At 42.1% G+C, this 18,985-nt stretch overlaps 1 protein-coding gene across 2 annotated transcripts in view; it reads left to right on the top strand.

Moving 5' to 3' along the window:
• COG6 (component of oligomeric golgi complex 6) overlaps positions 1-18,985 on the top strand; it is a 113,488-nt gene that overhangs the window by 48,675 nt on the left and 45,828 nt on the right. For both annotated transcript variants that reach the window (XM_070409135.1, XM_070409136.1), the window contains exons 12-13: positions 587-678; positions 13,672-13,789. In XM_070409135.1, coding sequence (XP_070265236.1) covers positions 587-678; positions 13,672-13,789 — 210 coding nt within the window. The remainder of the gene's footprint in view (positions 1-586; positions 679-13,671; positions 13,790-18,985) is intronic.

Here is an 18,985-nt window from a genome sequence, read left to right as displayed (position 1 = left end):
CTTCTGCACCTTAATTTTCTCATGTTAAACCTGTCTATAAAAATATCTACCATCAAGGGGTGTAGGGATGAACTGAGAAAACTGTAGATGAAGTATGTAGTTCTTGGCTTCTATAAGGCCTGCAATAGATGTTGTTTTTCTTTATTAAAGAGTAATTTGCAATTTTTGGTTTATTTTTCCTTGTTGACTGACTTCAGTTTACTGTATAGACATTGAAATCCAGAAGTTTCATGATTTATTCTTACCAATAATCAAACCCTGACCTCAGTGGTTAAGGTTGATGCTTAACCAATGAGCCACTTTGGCTGGGCTCATTATTCTATTGATTATTTCTGATAGCAACTGCTTTGAGCCAAATTCTGTAGATAAGCAATTATTTTTTTGTAAAGTATATCTGTTAAAGTATTTTTGTTATTTTTCCATCCTGTATCATTTAATATTCAGAAATCTTTTATTTAGAAGGGATTTTATGATTTCTGCCACAATAAAGTTTTATTATTTTTAATGCTTTCTTTAACATAATGATCAGTGAAGAAAAGTTATGCTTTTAAGAAATGTTTAATATTTTTCTCACATGTTTTAATAGGTTCGAATTGAACAAGTAATAGTCGCTGAACCTGGAGCGGTTTTATTATATAAAATTTCTAACCTTCTAAAATTTTACCATCATACAATCAGGTAAGTGGAATGGTTAAATGTGCTTGTTAAATCCTGTGATACCTCAGTTCAGTTAGAACAGTGTAAGATTTTTTTTTTTTTTAATTTTCATTGTTTGCATGACTAAGTATAACTGGTAAAACTTCCACATGAATGAATGAACCATATGCATAATTATCTGTGTCATTTTTTCAGGTCTATTGTTTCCTTTTGCTTTTATTCTTCAAACAAAATTATATACATGCTTACATACATCCACAACATAGATAACATTGTAAATGCACTAGTAAAATAGATTTATAGCACCCAGAGCACTATATATTATACTCAGAAGAAGGCATAATAAGTTAAATATCCTATTCTGGATGTAAATAACAAATTTTTTTTACCATTTAGTTTTCTATTAGTGACAAAACAAAACCATAGCTTTATCTTCTCTAAATAAAGCTACTTTAGCATCTTTAAATAAAAGCTGCGTTAGTGTCTCTAAATAAAACCTACTTTTATCTGATTAAGGACCATTTGTCTTATCCTATATAATAAAAGCCGATTATGCTAAGTGTCCGGTCGACCAGTCGGCTGTTCAACCAATCAAAGTTTAATATGCTAAGGCCGCTCAGCTGCTCGCTATGATGTGCACTGACCACCAAGGGGCAGACAGTCGACCGGTCCACCAGTCACTGTGGTGTGCTCTGACCACCAGGGGGCAGATGCTCCGACTGGTAGGTTAGCTTGCTGCTGGGGACCAGCCCATCAGGACTGAGTGAGACAGACTGGACACGCCCTGGAGCCCTCCCGTGGTCCCTCCCCAGCTGGCCAACCTCTCATATCTCTCCCCGGCTCCGATCATGCACTGGTGTGGTCCCTCAGCCGGGCCTGCACCCTCTTGCAATCTGGGACCCCTCAGGGGATGTCGGAGAGCCGGTTTTGGCCCAATCTCGCAGATCAGACCGAGGGACCCCACTGGTGCACGAATTTATGCATTGGGCCTCTAGTTTAAAATATAATCTTTGACTCCAAAGTTTGCATTCATTTTAGCTTTGCATATATATATGTTGATGGTATTCACCTACACCAGAGCTTTATTATAAATGTCACCTTAAGACTATATTATATATGTTGTTATGTTAAAACCCTGTCTTTTCAAACTTTATTTTTGATAGTTTCCATATTAGTTCATTAAAAATGATTTAAAAAATAATTTTTATCCAATATGACAGTATGAGGAATAGAATGTCCATTGTTAAAATTGAAGATAATTATTATAACTAATAGTTCCTGGAGAGGTGTAAGGATCACTAGTTTGCAAATCACCAAAAGACTGGCAATGATGTTACCTAGATTCTAATGACTGAGATTAAACATTCAAAACTTCACAGCTAAGAGATTGATTTCTTGTCCTACTGGTAGATTTTCAAATAAAACTAACCATGCAACTGATCAGAGATAGGATTTGGGTTCTCTAAAATTTTAGATATAAATTTATCACTTGCCATGACTCAAAAGCAATAAATTAATTTTAATTGTAAGGTATAGGCTTCCTAAAATAAGAGAATGATACATACTTAAGAGCTGAAAGCAGCTAACACATAGTTTATGCTGTATTATGCAACAACAGTGGTAAAATAATTAAGTTATCTATGTGGTAATGCCGATATGGAAGTGAATGAAATTTATTATTTGAAGATAATGATAACTCAATACTAATGCAGAGAATCCTATCTAATAAAGAGGTAATATGCAAACTGACCATCACTCCAACACACAAGATGACCGCCCCCATGTGGTCAAAGATGGCCCCTGCAAGATGGCTGGCAGGGGAGAGCAGTTGAGGGCTATCAGGTCAGCAGGGGAGGGCAGTGGGGGGGACCAGCCCTGCAGAGGAGGGCAGTTGGTGGTGACCAGGCCTGCAGGGAAGGGCAGTTGGGAGGGGCCAGCCCTGCAGAGGAGGGCAGTTGGGGGTGACCAGGCCTGCAGGGGAGGACAGTGGGGGGGACTAGGCCTGAAGGGGAGAGCAGTTAGGGGTGACAAGGCCTGCAGGGGAGGGCCGTTGGGGGGGACCAGGCCTGCAGGGGAGAGCAATTTGGGGTGACCAGGCCTGAAAGGGAGGGCAGTTGGGAGCGATCAGGCCTGCAAGGGAGGACAGTTGGGGGGGACCCAGGCCTGCAGGGGAGGGCAGTGGGGGGGACCAGGCCTGCAGGGGAGGGCCGTTTGGGGGGACCAGGCCAGCAGGGGAGAGCCGTTGGGGGCAACCAGGCCTGCAGGGGAGGGCAGTTGTGGGGGACCAGGCCTGAAAGGGAGGGCAATTGGGAGTGATCAGGCCTGCAGGGGAGGACAGTTGGGGGGGGACCCAGGCCTGCAGGAGAGGGCAGTTGGGGGCATCCAGACCTGCAGGGGAGTACAGTTATAGGTGACCAGGCCGGCAGGGGAGGGCAGTTGCGGGTGACCAGGCCTGCAGGGGAGAGCAGTTGGGGGTGACCAGGCCAGCAGGGGAGGGCAGTTGGGGGGGACCAGGCCTGCAGGGGAGGGCAGTTGGGGGCGACTAGGCTTGCAGGGGAGGACAGTTAGGGGTGACCAGGCCTGCAGAGGAGGACAGTTAGGGGTGACCAGGCCTGCAGGGGAGGGCAGTTAGGGGCAATCAGGCTAACAGGGGAGCAGTTAGGCATCAATCAGGCCAGCAGGGGAGTGGTTAGGGAGTGATCAGGCTGGCAGGCAGAAGCGGTTAGAGGCAATCAGGCAGGCAGGCAGGTGAGCAGTTGGGTGTCAGCAGTCCTGGATTGTGAGAGGGATGTCCCAGATTAGAGAGGGTGCAGGCTGTCCTGAGGGACACCCCTCCTCGCCCCGTGCACGAATTTCGTTCATCAGGCCTCTAGTGTTAAGAATAAAATAATTTGGATTCTGAATACAGTAGTAACTTTTAAGGCTTTGACAATTATAACTTTTCTACCTTTGAAGATAATTTTGAAGATGACAGTTGAGGTATTTTGATAGTTTTGCATGTACTCTTCTACTTGTACACACATTTTATCATTTAGTCAATTTGAAAAGTTGACTATAAATGTCATTCTTCTAGGTTCTAATAAAATGGCAATGAACAAAGTTTAAACTTACATTCTAATAGCAGAGACAAACAAGTATAAAATAATTTTCAGTAGTGTGAAAGGACACTGAGGAGAAATAAAGCAGGACAAAGAAAGTAGAAAGTATAAGGAGTGGCCATGAATGACTAGTTGTATATATGTGTGACTGTTTTTGAAGGTCTTTTGGTGGAGGATATTTAAATAGAGATCTGAATAATGTAAAGGAGTTGGGATTGAAAATATCTTGGAGAAGAGTGCTCTATGTAGGTTCATACTCTGGCCTTAAAGCCATGAAAAGTTTGCATTGTAGAGGAGAAGAAAGGCCAGTGGTTGGAGTGGAATGAATTAGGGGGCAATGAAATCACAGAGATAGGCAGAGGCCAGATGATATAGGACTTTGTAGGACACGGTGAGGGTTTAGATTAAAAAAAAAATCTTTATTGTTGAAAGTATTATGTAGGTCCTCTTTTTTCCCCCCATTAACCTCTTCCGGCCTGCTCCTATCCTTCTCCCTCCCTAAAATTTTATTGAGGATTTTAGTGTCTATATTCATCAGAGATACTGGCCTGAAGTTCTCTTTCTTTGTCATGGCTTTATGTGGTTTTGAAATTAGGGTAATGCTGGCCTCATAGAAAGAGTTTGGAAGTGTTCCTCCTTGAATTTTTTAGAATAGTTTGAATAGAGGTATCACTTCTTTGAATATTTGGTAAAACTCTCCTGTGAGGCCCTCTGAACCAGGGCTTTTGTTTGCTGGGAGTTTTTTATTTTATTTATTTTTATTACTGCTTCAATTTCATTAGTAGTCATTGGCATATTCAGGTTTTCTGATTCTTCCTGAATGAGTTTTGGAAGGTTGTATTTTTCTAGGAATATGTCCATTTTGTCAAACTTGTCCCATTTGTTGGAATAAAGTCTTTCATAGTATTTTATTACAATCCTTTGTTTTTCTGTGAGGTTACTTGTAACTTTACCTCTTTTGTTTCTGATTTTGTTTATTTGGGTCCTCTCTTTTTGTTCTTGTTGAGCCTGGCTAGAGGACCATCAATCTTGTTTATCCTTTTGAAGAAGCAGCTCTTGGTTTTATTGATCTTTTGTATTTTTTTTTTTGGGTTTCTATGTCATTTATTTCTGCTCTGATCTTTATTATTTCCTTCCTTCTGCTTGTTCTGGGCTTTTCTTGTTGCTCTCTTTCTAGTTCTTTAAGTTTCAGGGTGAGATAACTTATTACCAGTTTTTATGAGGAAGGCCTGTAATGCCATGAACTTCCTTCTCAGGACTGCTTTCACTGTGTCCCATAGGTTTTGGATTGTTGTGTGTTCATTTTCATTTGTTTCCAGGATGTTTTTTATTTCTTCTTTGATCTCTTTGGTAACCCACTCATTGTTTAATAGCATGCTACTGAGACTCTATGTATTTGAATGTTTTTGAGTGTTTTTATTGCAGCTAATTTCTAATTTCATGCCATTTTTGTCTGAGAAGATGCTTGGTATGATTTCATTCTTCTTGAATTTGTAAAGACTTAGCTTGTGTCCTAACATGTGGTCTATTTTTGAAAATGTCCCATGTGTACTTGAGAATAATGTATTTTCTATAGCTTTGGGGTGGAATATTCTGAAGATGTTAATTATTTCCAACTGTTCTAGAGTGTCATTTAGGATTGCTGTTTCCTTGTGGATTTTTTGTCTAGAAGATTTATCCAGTGATGTCAACGGGCTATTACAGTCCACTACTCTGATTGTATTTCTGTCAATCGCTCCTTTGATATCCTTCAGAAGGTGCTCCTGTATTGGGTGCATATATGTTTATGAGAGTTAGAGGCTCTTATTGTATTGATTCCTTTAGTATTATGAAGTGACCTTCCTTATGTCTTGTGATGGCCTTCAATTTGAGGCCTATTTTCTCAGATACAAGTATTGCTACTCCAGCATTTTTCTCATTTCCACTTGCCTGGAAAATTGTTTTCTATCCGTTCACTTTCAGTCTGTGTCCTTTGTTGTAGGGTGTATTTCTTGTAGACAACATATATATGGGTCATGTTTTCTTATCATTCAGCTACCCTATGTCTTTTGATTGGAGTATTGAATCCATTTATGTTTAAGGTTATTGTTTATTAGACGCCTAGTGCACGAAATTTGTGCACTCAGGGGGGAGGGTCCCTCAGCCTGGCCTGTGCCCTCTCGCAGTCCTGGAGCCCTTGGGGGATGTCTGACTGATGGCTTAGGCCCTGTGGAGCAGGCCTAAGCCAGCAGTTGGACATCCTTAACACTGCTGCAGAGGCGGGAAAGGCTCCTGCCACTGCCACTGCGCTCACCAGCTGTGAGCCGGCTTCTGGCTGTGTGGTGCTCCCCCTGTGGGAGGGTACTGACCACCAGGGAGCAGCTCCTGCATTGAGCATCTGCCCCCTGGTGGTCAGTGCGCATCATAGCAACCGGTTATTCCACTGTTTGGTCGATTTGCATATTAGCCTTTTATTATATAGGATAGGTTCATGTTTGTTGCCATTTTTATTCTTTATGCCTGTGTCCCTTTCTATTTCTTCTTTTTACAACAGTTCCTTTAGCATTTCTTGCATTGCTGGCTCAGTGGTAATAAACCTCCTTAGCCTTTTATTTCTGTGAAGCTCCTGATTTCCCCTTCAATTTTGAATGATAGCCTTGATGAGTATAGTATTCTTGGATTCAGGCCCTTGCTTTGCATTACTTTGTATACTTCATTCTATTCCCTTTTGGCCTGGTGTGTTTCTGTTGAGAAGTCACTTGATAGTCTAATGTGAAATCCCTTGTAGGTAATTTTCTGCCTCGCTTTGGCAGCCTTTAAGATTCTTACTTTTTCATTGACATTTGCCAGTTCAATTATAATGTGTCTTGGTGTCAGTTGTTTTGGGTTCATCTTGTTTGGGATTGTCTGTGCTTCTTGGACTTCTGTGACTTTTTTTCTTCCCAAAGTCAGGGAATTTTTCTGTTATTATTTCTTCAAATAGGTTTTCTATTCCTTGCTCAGCTTCCTCTCCTTCTGGCACCCCTATTATGTGGGTGTTGTTTTGTATTGTCCCAAAGCTCCCTTAGACTCTCCTCCTGATGTTTAATTATTTTTTCCAGTTTCTGTTCTGCTTAGGTGTTCTTCCAACTTCTAACTTGCTGATTTGGCCCTCAGCGTCTTCTAGTCTACTGTTGAAACCTTCCATTGTGTTCTTTATTGCAGCTATGTCATTCTTCATTTCCCCTTGATTTTTACACATGCTGGTGAATTTCTTATCCAGATGTTTGAGCATCCTTATAATCATTACTCTGAATCTTTCTCTGACAAATTGCTTGCCTCCATTTCATTTAGTTCCCTTTCTGGTGAGTCCTCCTTTTCTTTCACTTGGGCATTGTTTCTTTGTCTCCCTCTTTTTGCTGTTCCTTTGTAATTATTTCTATGTATTAAATCAGATTGCTATGCCACTCAGATTTTTAAAATTGGTATTATGTAGTAGATTTTTGTGGGACCCAGTGGCACAGTATCTCAGGTCTCCTGGGCTGGATGTTCTAGGGAGGTTCCTTACTTGAGATATTTGGGTTCTCCAGATAGTTGGGTCTTTAATGTTATTGTCCCTTTCTTGGATGAAGTCTCCTCTCAGGGTGTCAGATTATGTGGAACCATGTCATGCCAAGCTGACAGAGCAGCACAAAATACATCATTAAAAGACACAACACAGACAGAACAGAACACGAATGTATACAAGACACCTATGACCCCAATAAAAGTGACCACCAGAGAGAAGAGAATGAGGAAAGTGAGAAGAGAGCAAGAATAATAACAGGAAATAAAAAAAAGAAATGTGGGGAGAAAACACAACAAAACAAACAAATAAACCTAAAAGCACTAACAAAAAACACCCATAGAAAAGGGCGGGGCAGAATCTGTTTATGCAGAGCTTAAATAAAGAAAATTAGGTTAAGGATTTGGATGAATAGAGGAAGGATCATGGTTTAGAATAGAGGAAGGAGAAAAGAAATGAGAAGTAAAGATGAAAAGATTTAAAAAAATTTTTAAAGGAGAATAGAGGAGAGAGAAGATACGACTAAATTTAGGAAGTGAAACAAGTTAAAAAAAATAGAAGAAAAGAACAAGAGAAAAGAAAAAAAAATGTGTAGTTAACAAATAGATAAGAGAAGCGCAAATGATGGAGTAGGAGCAGGGAAGAGGCAATTAGATATAGGAATAAACCAACAGAGATTAGAATAATGACACATCAATAAAGCAGATAAAGAAGATCAATGTTTTTAAATGGGAAAAAAGAAAGAGAAATACTAAAACAGGAAAAGGAGAAGCAAAATGGGAGTAAAAAATGAGAGAAGAGAGGAAGAAAAAGGTGCAAAAAATAATATTAAAAAGTAATAAAAAATAAAAATAAGTAAAAAATATAAAGTGAAGTGTTGTTCACTTCAGCTGAGTTTTAATGCCCCCTGGGAACTGGTTTAGGACCACACTCTTCTGTTCTGTTGCTAATTCTGGACTTTCTGTTAGGTATTTAGGTGCTGGCCACTGTCAGGCTTTTCGCACCCTACTTGAAGCTCCAAGCGATCCGCAGGTCCTCTGCTTATGTCAGTCTCTGTAGGCCTTGGCTACAAATTGGCAGGGCCATTCTGCTCTCTTTTCCTATGTGCCAGCTGTCAGTTTTAATCACTCAAGCATCTGTTTCTGATCGGGTTTTAGGTGCAGTTGGTGCTGTTTCGCTTTCAGGGAATAAGATAGGTATTTTTTCCTGACCCAGAGCTACTCCTTCGTGAGTGGCCCAAAATATTACCCTGCCCTTGGTTGGTCAGGAATCATTGGTTGGTAAGGAGATCACTGGGGTTGGCTGGAAACCTGGAGTTTTTATAGGTCTGGTTCCCAGAATAGCAGGGCTGAAGGTTCCTCTTCCAATGCAGTCACTAAGGGCTCCTATTCAGACCCGTAGGCTTGGCCTTTGCCTTTGTTTCCTTCTCTAAAGCAGGGGTCCTCAAACTTTTTAAACAGGGGGCCAGTTCACTGTCCCTCAGACCGTTGGAGGGCCGGACTCTAGTTTAAAAAAAAAACTATGAACAAATTCCTATGCACACTGCACATATCTTATTTTGAAGTAAAAAAACAAAATGGGAACAAATACAATATTTGTATTTGCATGTGGCCCGCAGGGCTGTAGATTAAGGACCCCTCCAAAGCTTGGAATAAAGGGTGTGGCAGGCTATATCACCTGAGGCTATTGGGAGGGGCTAGCTTCTCTGGGGGAAAATGGCCGCTTAAGTTTGGACACTTAAGACCAGATGCAGGGCTCCTGGCCAATGTCTCCCTGACCTGCTTCCCTCCTCAGGCACCTTGAGTCTGTGCCTGCCTCTGTGAGCTCCAGCCTCAGGTGAGTGTGTGCAATTGAAAAGTCCCATGTTCTGGGATTAGAGAGGAAAAACAAAGACAAAACAAACCAAAAACAAGAAGGGAAATCACGGCTTTCTCTCCCCACAGCACCGTGCTGTTTTCCCCTCATGGCATCATGGTAGCCAGCAGCTCTGTTGCTTCTTTACACAGTTGACTGTTAAGCCTGTTGCCAAGGGATGCAGCTTTGGTGCTTAGCCTGGGCAGGGCTTCTATTTTCCTGAGGGAGCTGGCACTCCTGTAATGCAGCTTCTTCCTCTACCTCTCGTCCTGCCAGCCCTCTCAAACCCATGTCCTGTTCTTCCTACTGGTCTCTAGGTGTTTTCTGCCCTTCCTTTTTGTAGCTTGTCTCCTCAGCTGTGCTTAGTTTGTTAATTCCAGTTGGTTGTTTTCTGATTTAGTTATATTTCCACCTGTCCCCTGGATGAGGTGCATGACATGTCTGCCTATTTGGTCACCATTTTTTCTCCAAGGGTTTTAGATTTTTATACTGAGTGGGTTGGGGAAGATGTGGGAGAGTTTTGAAAGACTTGAGCTGATTTATGATTAATTTGACTCTGGGTACTCTGTGGATAATGTAATGTGGTGGGGCAAAAGGGGGACAAAGAAGGCATTTAGGAAGCAGTTGTGATAGTCTTGGAGATGGTGAAAAGTAGTTGGTTTTGGAGATAGCCAGTTATAGCCAGTAGGACATATCTGTGAACTAGATGAGGTCAGCTCTGAAGAGTTACATGCTTGTAATATTTATTTATTTAGTGGTTAAGAAGAGAAGAAACCCCCAAAGAAAACTGGGAAGGAATAGGCACTGAAGTTGGGGAAAAATAGGAGATAATGCAAGTCCCCAAAATTTTTTTTCTCCTGTACATTAAAACTACTGGAGGATATAGATTCCATCACAATGCAGGAGTAAACCAAAAAAGGGAAGATTTGGAATCCAGGAAACAGGGAATCCAGTATACTTTGATTGCGTTTTCTTTCTGGTAAAACTTTTTCTTTCTGTAGTTAATAATTGCTTGGTTTTATACTTGCTTACTTTTCTATGTCCTTATCACTATTTTAGACCTAAACTATTAAGTAGACTCTGCATTTTCTACCATATATTCAAGAACACCCAATTTACCTCCTCTCTTCTCTTCCCCACATCCCTTTCAGAGCCCCCATTCTACTTCTCCAGTTTAAACTAGTTGCTCTTTAGGCTACCACATGGATATTACCCTGGGATTTGTCTTCTCACAAGCCTGCTCGTTCTCTTGTGTTGGATTCCCTGATTCCTTGGTCAGCTCTGAATAGTATTTACATGCTTGTAATAATGAAACATTGAATATTTATTTACTAGAGTGCTATGATATAACAATTAGGAAGCCTGGAAAAGATGAAGTTGGATGTATTGAGGTGGAGGAAGAGCATTGTGTAATAGAATTTAGCTCTCGTCTTCTATATCAGGGAATTTGTATGTAATACCTAACATTGAAAAATTAAGTAATAGGAGTATGAGCAAATTGGGTAGAAATATGAAGTGAAATACCAAAAGATAAGGTATATAAATGTTGAATCCCTATATTGTACCCCTGAAACTAATATAATATTATAGGTCAATTGTACTTTTAAAATAAGGAAAAAGGAAAAGGGAAGGGAGGGAGGGAGAGAGGGAGGAAGGAAATAAAAAAAAGAAAAGAGAAAAAGAGAGTGATTAGAAACCATGAATTGGTCTTCAGAATATGACAAGCTAGATAATGATTGAGAGTCATGATAATAAGGATTAGCCTTTGTATTCATGGCTTTAAAGAAACCAGAGTAGGCTCAATGGAAAGTGGCGTCTGAATCCAAATAAATTCAGGCAGGGAGCCTAAAGGAAAAACAAAAACAGAAAAGCATCTACAAGTAGCTGGTCTGGTTACTGATGTCTAGTGATTACTTAGTAAACGTTAGTAAATTCTAGATCTGAGTAACTGCAAAATATGGCTGATAACTCAAGTTTTTTAAAATAAATTATGTAAATATATCTTGTTCTCGCTCTAAATTTTTCACTAAAATGTCAATTTCTTCTTGTATCCATTTAGTTTTCTTTCCTCTTCACTTGATGTATTATACTTTTAAGAGGCATATTTATTTTTATCATATGGGTAGGCATATGTGGGAATTCCAGTTTATTTTGGTGTTTAGCTTATAATATTTTTAACTGAGATACTTTAACTTTCAAAAAATACTACTATTATGTTTCCCTGTTTAGGAATCTGCTTTTACTTTTCTGCTTATATATTTTAAATTGATAATTTGCTTTGTCTCCATTAACTGTATAGGAATTTGTCCCAATATATTTTCATTTCAGAATATATTAAAATATATAGTACTAGAGGCCCGGTGCACGAAATTCATGCACTGGGGATGGATGGGAGGGTCCCTTAGCCCAGCATGTGCCCTCTTGCAGTCCGGGACCCCTCCCTTGTTACTGCCCACCTGCTTGCTGCTTCCTACCGCTTGGCTTGCTGCTCCTTAGTGCTTCCACGAAGGCCTTGGGTCTGCTGGGTGCCGGGCCTGCGGGTTTGTGTCTCTGATACCCCCAGCAGCCCCAGGACCAAGGTGGCGGGCCTTGGGGCTGCTGGGTACAGGCCCCCCGTTGCGTGTTTGTGTCTTCTATCAGGCCCCCAGCAGCCCCAGCAGCCCCAGCAGCCCCAGCACCACCTAAATAACTTAAGGGAAACTTTATTTAGTCTTCTTTTAAAAGTAATCTAGTTTAAAAATGAGTTGCAGTTAAGACAGAACAAAGAACATGGTACCTAAGAGTGAGATAGACTGACAGAGGAGAGGCTGGGCACTGGTCAGGGGCTTACATGCCAACTGTTCTCCACCTGGGAAATGATGTAAAATTGGTTTCTTTAGATTTCTCCTTAATGGTCTTCTCCAGCACTGAGGTCAGAGGAGCCGCCTTCCAGCCCGTAGGCTGCTTCTCAGAGTCGAAAATTTCGCCATAGGCCTCTGCCTAGGACAGGACCTCTGCACCCCCAGGGTGCATAAACACACAGGGCTTCCATCAGGCTCCGCTGATCCCAGGCCAGGAGGCCTCTCGGCTCTGCTGATCCCGGGGCCCGGAGGCCTCGCGGCTCCGCTGATCCCCGGGCAGTGAAGCCTCTCTGTTCTGCGGCTTCAGGGCTGTTTGGCTTCGCTCTACAGCTTGGAGCCTGAGTATGCAGATTAACCGCCATCTCTTAGCTTCTATAATTGAAACATTGTATCTTTTGGAGCTGTTGCTTGAGGAGCTCAGAGCCCCGCAGCTACAAGCGGGAACCTTGGTTTCCTCTATCGCTGGGTCAACCAAGCATCCTGTTCTCAGCTGCCTGGCTGCCCGCCGCCATCTTGGTTGGCAGTTAATTTGCATATCGCCCTGATTAGCCAATGGGAAGGGTAGCAGTCGTACGCTAATTACCATATTTCTCTTTTATTAGATAGGATTAGTGTTTACTCTTATAGCATATGCAGTATGTCAGTTCTCAGTCAATTTGCTGTATTTTTTGCTTATTATTTACTGTTATTAATACCATTATATGTATTTTTAGCAATCTAAAACAATTTTTAGTATAGTAAGTAATATGTTATTTTGCCTGTGGAAATTATTTCCTGCGGATTACAGTATATTTTTGCATCAACAAAACCCTTTTCCCCTAAAAACACATTTTAAAATCACTTTCAGTACACAAATTAGGAAAATCAAATTGGGAATTTTCTTATATACATGATTGTCTTATACCCTGGGAAAAATGGGAAACCCCTTTGGATGGGTCTAAAGAAATATCCTTGTAATGGCAAATTGAGAATTACAGATGGGCTGATTATTTTAAAATATCACATTACTCATAATTAGTCTAAATATATATCTGCTACTTAGGTAGTTTTATAAATTTTGAAAAAAAAGTATCATTTATAGGTGTGTTACTGATATGGTATAACAATTTTAATTCAAGGAAAACTCAGTATTAATAAAATTTAAATGTTCTATCAGTAGAGCTATTGATGGAATGGTTTTCCTACAATTAAAATTATATATTCTTAGATAAACAAGACACGCATTTATTTTAGTAGCGGAAAAATAGAAGTACAGGTTTGCATATTATGAGTTTGTTCTAACACACTGTTTTTTTGAAAGAGATTATGAAGTATTAAAAATATAGTACTTTGTTTTCATTTCTTCATTATCTAACTCAAAATGAAAAACACACACACCAAACTGTCATTTTTATGTGATACCAGAGTAATTGGTTTTAATTCATAGTTAGTGATGTAAATTTTTACATCATTATCAATCTTCTATATAAAAACTTCTATTTTTTCTATTTGACTTTGGGTGGTGGGCACAAAATGCAATATACACTTCATGTATTATAGAAATGTACATTTGCAACCTGTATAATCCTATTATCCAGTGTCACCCCAATAAATGTAATAAAATAAACTTTTATTTAAATCTAGATCTTTCTAAATAATTCAATTAAATAACTGAATTGTTTTAGCCTGTTTTGCAACCTGAAATGTTCTTTGCTTTTAGTGGCATTGTTGGAAATAGTGCTACCACATTGTTGACTACCATTGAAGAAATGCATTTGCTAAGCAAAAAAATATTCTTCAATAGCTTGAGTCTTCATGCAAGTAAATTAATGGACAAGGTATGTTTGAAAAATGCAATTCTTAAACTATTTGAATGTGTATCTTTCACATTTAATGTTTTGCTGTTTTTACACTGGTGATTTTTTTTTCATTCCATAAAATGTTTTTTTGGGTTCTTCCTATGAATAACAAAATTCATTTTGAGATGGCTTACTGGATCTAGGTTTATAGCCTGTGTTCCTGGAACAGCATAACATTGAGTCATAATTGGAGATAGGATCTTAAGCCCTAGTTTCACTACCGTTTTTCTATAACCAAAATTTTGTAACTAAATCAAACTTACTGTATTTAGGTCAGGGCTAAAATGACATACAAATTACAAAACTGGAACTCTTACTTAATGTTTTTTCCAAACAGCTTATTGTATTTTTACTCTCCGATGGTCCAGCTTTGTCTTTATGAAATGTATGCTCCTTTGAGTTTAGTACTATAATTAATTATGGGAATAAACATCATAATAACCCCTCCCCCAGGAAATAAAACCAAATAAATAACAACAACAGAAACCTGAAAGAATCCTATGAGAACTTATTTTAAATTGAGCAGTGTGTTGTGATAGGACCAAAAGGAATGGGTTTATAGTGATCAATTTTTTTTTTTTACTTATAATTATTAAAGACTAAAATTTTTCAAGGATGCATCACAGTCACTACTGGCTCCTTCTCCTTTTTTAACTATGCTGTTGTATCTAATAGCCTGGTTATATTAGGCACAGGTTTTATAATAAAGTGTATGACAGTCAGTAGCAATCCAGTCTAGAGTATCTTGTCAATTTTTACATTCCTGAATGCAGAGAAACCTTAATAGCAGTTTTCTTTCTGACCCCCATGCATGACTCAAATTCTTTTGGAAAAGCAACATGAATTTGTAGAGCTGGCGTATTTATCTTATACTTTTTCCTGTTTATGTATTTCTGTTTGCCCAAGAAGTTTACTAACAATTCTGGTTATGTATATATGTTTATAGGCATTTTTATTTAGATACAATTTTAAGAAATTATTTGTATATGATAAAAACTTTTAACATGAATAAATGTGCTAGCTGATGAGAATTCAAATCAAACAATCAATGTCTATTGGTGTCAAATTGCTTCTCCTTTAGCAGAAAATAGTCCAATAAATTAGTAGTTACTACAGAATCACATGTTTTTTGAAAGGTGTGTGTTCAAGGCCTTTTAACAGATTAAGAGGAGTATACCTTCATATACTCTTTTGCAGAGAGGAGCTTTTCTGAGAGGGACATATAAGAATTGAACTTTGAAGGACATAGGGGATTTAGATAGGTGAAAAGGGGACTGGGTAGAGATCATCCTGAGTAGAGGAAATAAGTAGAACATGCAAGAACACAAGCTGTGAGTCACCAATAAAAATTTTTTTTCATTTAGTAAAAAAATCACTTGGAAAGTAGTATGGCATATAAATAGGAGAAAGACCAGGTTGCAAATAGGACAATTAGGGCAGTAATGAAGTGATTTTAATGGAAGTGTGTGCTCTAAGGCTTCTAGGAAGAGCCATGAAGGGATAGATTCTTGAAGGATAAAGATAAATTTTCCAAGCTTGGTGACTGACTGAATATTAGTAAATTACAGGGAGGGGTCTAAAATAATTCCTAAGTTATTCACTTGGGAATATTGATATTAATCATAAGTATCTAGAATACAGAGGGTAAGAAAACAGTGTATGAACATATTGGAAATATCAGAGTTAGAGAACCTAAAAAGAAAACAAAAACAATGAAAAAAAAAAGATTTGAGCAGGTAGAAGAAAGACTTAATGAACTTGAAGATAGTTCAATGGAAATTTCAAGTCTGAGGAATGAAAAGAAAATACAGAGCCTAAGTGACCTGTGGAATACTATTTATCAGACCACCATGAGTATTGTGGAAATTCTAGAAAAAGAAGAGAGAAAGGTGAAGAGAGAATATCTGAAGAAATAATAGCTAAAAATTCCTGTGTTTGCTGAAAGACATGAGTAAAAATATCCAAAAGCTCAAGGAACTCTAAATAAGATGAGCTCAAAGAGACCCATCTGTTTATATATATAGAAGGCTAAGTGTCCATCTGTCCGACCGGTAACTATGACATGCACTGACCACCAGGGGCAGACCCTCAATGTAGGAGCTTCCATGACGTGCATTGGCCACTTAAAAATAAATGGCACCATGTACCTGGCACCGACAAACCAACGCTCGGCTTCCCCCAAGTAGGACACAGGCCCCGCCACCACCCCAGAGCGACACACCACCAAATTGCAGCCAATGCTGCCAAGACCCCATTGTGCAAAATGCGACCCACAGCCCAGCTCAGCCCAGAAACAGTGGCTGTGGGTGCCGGGTAATGACGTCATGTAGCAACGCCTGGCTTCCTCTCCCTAGTGACTAGCCTCTTGCAGTTTCTTCAGCGCAAGAACCTGACTTGCTTTATAGCCAGGTGCAAACATTTTACAGTTTAACCAAATGTTTGTGAAGTGTTTTCCCGTGGCTCATCTCATTTGATCCTCACGGAAGTCCTGGAATAGGTAAATAGGAGACTCAGTAGAATCCTATTTTCTTTTCTTTTTTTTTAAAATATATTTTTTATTGATTTCAGAGAGAAAGAGAGGGAGAGAGAGAGATAGAAACATCAATGATGAGAGGGAATCATTGATTGGCTGCCTCCTGCACACCCCCCACTGGGGATTGAGCCGCAACCCAGACATGTGCCCTTGATCAGAATTGAACCTGGGACCCTTCAGTCCAAAGGATGATGCTCTATCCACTGAGCCAAGCCAGCTAGGGCCCTATTTTCTTTTCATTAGCAAGATGCAAATAGTGATATTAAAATATTTATTCTAATTAATTTCCTTTGAATGTGCATGAATCTGTGCACTAGGACACTAGTATAATCTATATATATATATATATATATATATATATATATATATACCTATCTAATAAAAGAGGAACATGGTAATTAGCCGTACCTCCGCTACCCTTCCCATAATCAGGGCGATATGCAAATTAACTGCCAACCAAGATGGCGGCCGGCAGCCAGGCAGCTGACGCGAACAGGGAGGCTTGCATGCTTCAGTGACGGAGGAAACCAGGTTCCCCGCCTGCCTTGCCGGCCTCTGAGCTGCAACTCTAAGAAACATTGTAACAAATATAGAAGCTAAAACAAACCCCAGAAACCTGCTTTAGTCAGCCAGGCTTCAGCCAGCAGGACCGCAACATTGTTTCAAATACAGAAGGTAAACAAAGGCCAGAAACCTGCTTTCAGCAGCCGAGGCCTCAGAGCTAAAGCTGGCCCAGAAATAAAAAAAAAAAAAAAAGGAGTGGTTGGGAGCTTCAGTCACCCGCCAGCCTGAAAACGGCCCTCAGCCCCTCAGCCAGACTGGCCAGGCACCCCAGTGGGGACCCCCACCCTGATCCAGGACACCCTTCAGGGCAAACCAGCTGGCCCCCACCCGTGCACCAGGCCTCTATCCTATATAGTAAAAGGGTAATATGCCTCCCGGCACCGGGATCAGCGGAGCAGCGAGGCCTCCTGGCACCGGGATCAGCATGACAGGGGCAGCGCCCAAACCCCCTGATCGCCCTGCGGCTCTGTGTGTGACAGGGTGTGGTGCTCCAACCCCCCCCCCCCCCCCTCCACGGGCCCTGCTCTGTGTGTGACAGGGTAGAGCCATAACCTCCCCATCGGCCTGCCCTGAGTGTGACAGTGGCGGCGCCCCAACCCCCTGATTGGCCTTGCTCTGTGGGTGATAGAGGGTGGCGCCCCAACCCCCTGATCCGCCCTGCTCTGTGTGTGACAGGGGGCGGTGCCCCAACTCCCCTATCGGCCCTACTCTGTGAGTGACGGGGGGAGCTCCTCAACCCCCTGATGGGCCCTGCTCTGTGCATGACAGGGTGCGGTGCCCCAACCCCCCCCCCCCCCACGGGCCCTGCTCTGTGTGTGACAGGGTAGAGCCATAACCTCCCCATCGGCCTGCCCTGAGTGTGACAGTGGCGGCGCCCCAACCCCCTGATTGGCCCTGCTCTGTGGGTGATAGAGGGTGGCGCCCCAACCCCCTGATCCGCCCTGCTCTGTGTGTGACAGGGGGCGGTGCCCCAACTCCCTTATCGGCCCTACTCTGTGAGTGACGGGGGGAGCTCCTCAACCCCCTGATGGGCCCTGCTCTGTGCATGACAGGGGGGAGCTCCCCAACCCCATGATGGGCCCTGCTCTGTGCGTGACAGAGGGGAGCTCCTCAACCCCCTGATCAGCCCTGCTCTGTGTGTGACAGGGTACGGAGCCCCAACCCCCCTGATGGGCCCTGCTCTGTGCATGACAGGGTGCAGCGCCCCAACCCCCTGATCCGCCCTGCTCTGTGTGTGACAGGGGGCGGTGCTCCAACTCCCCTATTGGCCCTACTCTGTGAGTGACAGGGGGGAGCTCCTCAACCCCCTGATCGGCCCTGCTCTGTGTGTGACAGGGTACGGAGCCCCAACCCCCCTGATGGGCCCTGCTCTGTGCATGACAGGGTGCAGCGCCCCAACCCCCTGATCCGCCCTGCTCTGTGTGTGACAGGGGGCGGTGCTCCAACTCCCCTATTGGCCCTACTCTGTGAGTGACAGGGGGGAGCTCCTCAACCCCCTGATCGGCCCTGCTCTGTGTGTGACAGGGTATGGAGCCCCAACCCCCCTGATGGGCCCTGCTCTGTGCATGACAGGGGGCAGCGCCCCAACCCCCTGATTGGCCCTGCTCTTTGCGTGACAGGTTGGTGCCACAACTTCCCTATCGACCCTGCCTTGAGTGTGACAGGAGGCGGTGCCCCAACCCCCCAATCGGCCGTACCCTGAGCGTGACTAGGGGTGGCATTGCAACCTCCCGATCCGCCCTGCTCTGTGCATGACAGGGGGCAGCGCCCCAACTCCCCAATCGGCCCTGCTCTGAGCCCGACCAGGGGCTGCACCTAGGGATTGGGCCTGCCCTCTGCCACCCGGGAGCAGGCCTAAGCCAGCAGGTTGTTATCTCCCAAGGGGTCCCAGACTCCGAGAGGGCATAGGACGGGCTGAGGGACCCCCTCTCTCCCCCGAGTGCACAAATTTTTGTGCACCGGGCCTCTAGTCTATATATATAAAAAGCCAGAGACCGTAACGCCGTCACGACCATAATGACCTAACAATTAGTCACTATGACACCCACTGCAGCCAGCAAACCAGCTTGATCTGGGCC

This window comes from Myotis yumanensis, unplaced genomic scaffold (assembly GCF_028538775.1).
Source record: "Myotis yumanensis isolate MYYU_CA2020_CCGP unplaced genomic scaffold, mMyoYum1.0.hap1 SCAF_3, whole genome shotgun sequence".
Lineage (NCBI taxonomy): Eukaryota > Metazoa > Chordata > Mammalia > Chiroptera > Vespertilionidae > Myotis > Myotis yumanensis.
The sequence above is the reverse complement of the archived record's forward strand: the minus strand, read 5'-3'. Positions and strand labels throughout refer to the sequence as shown.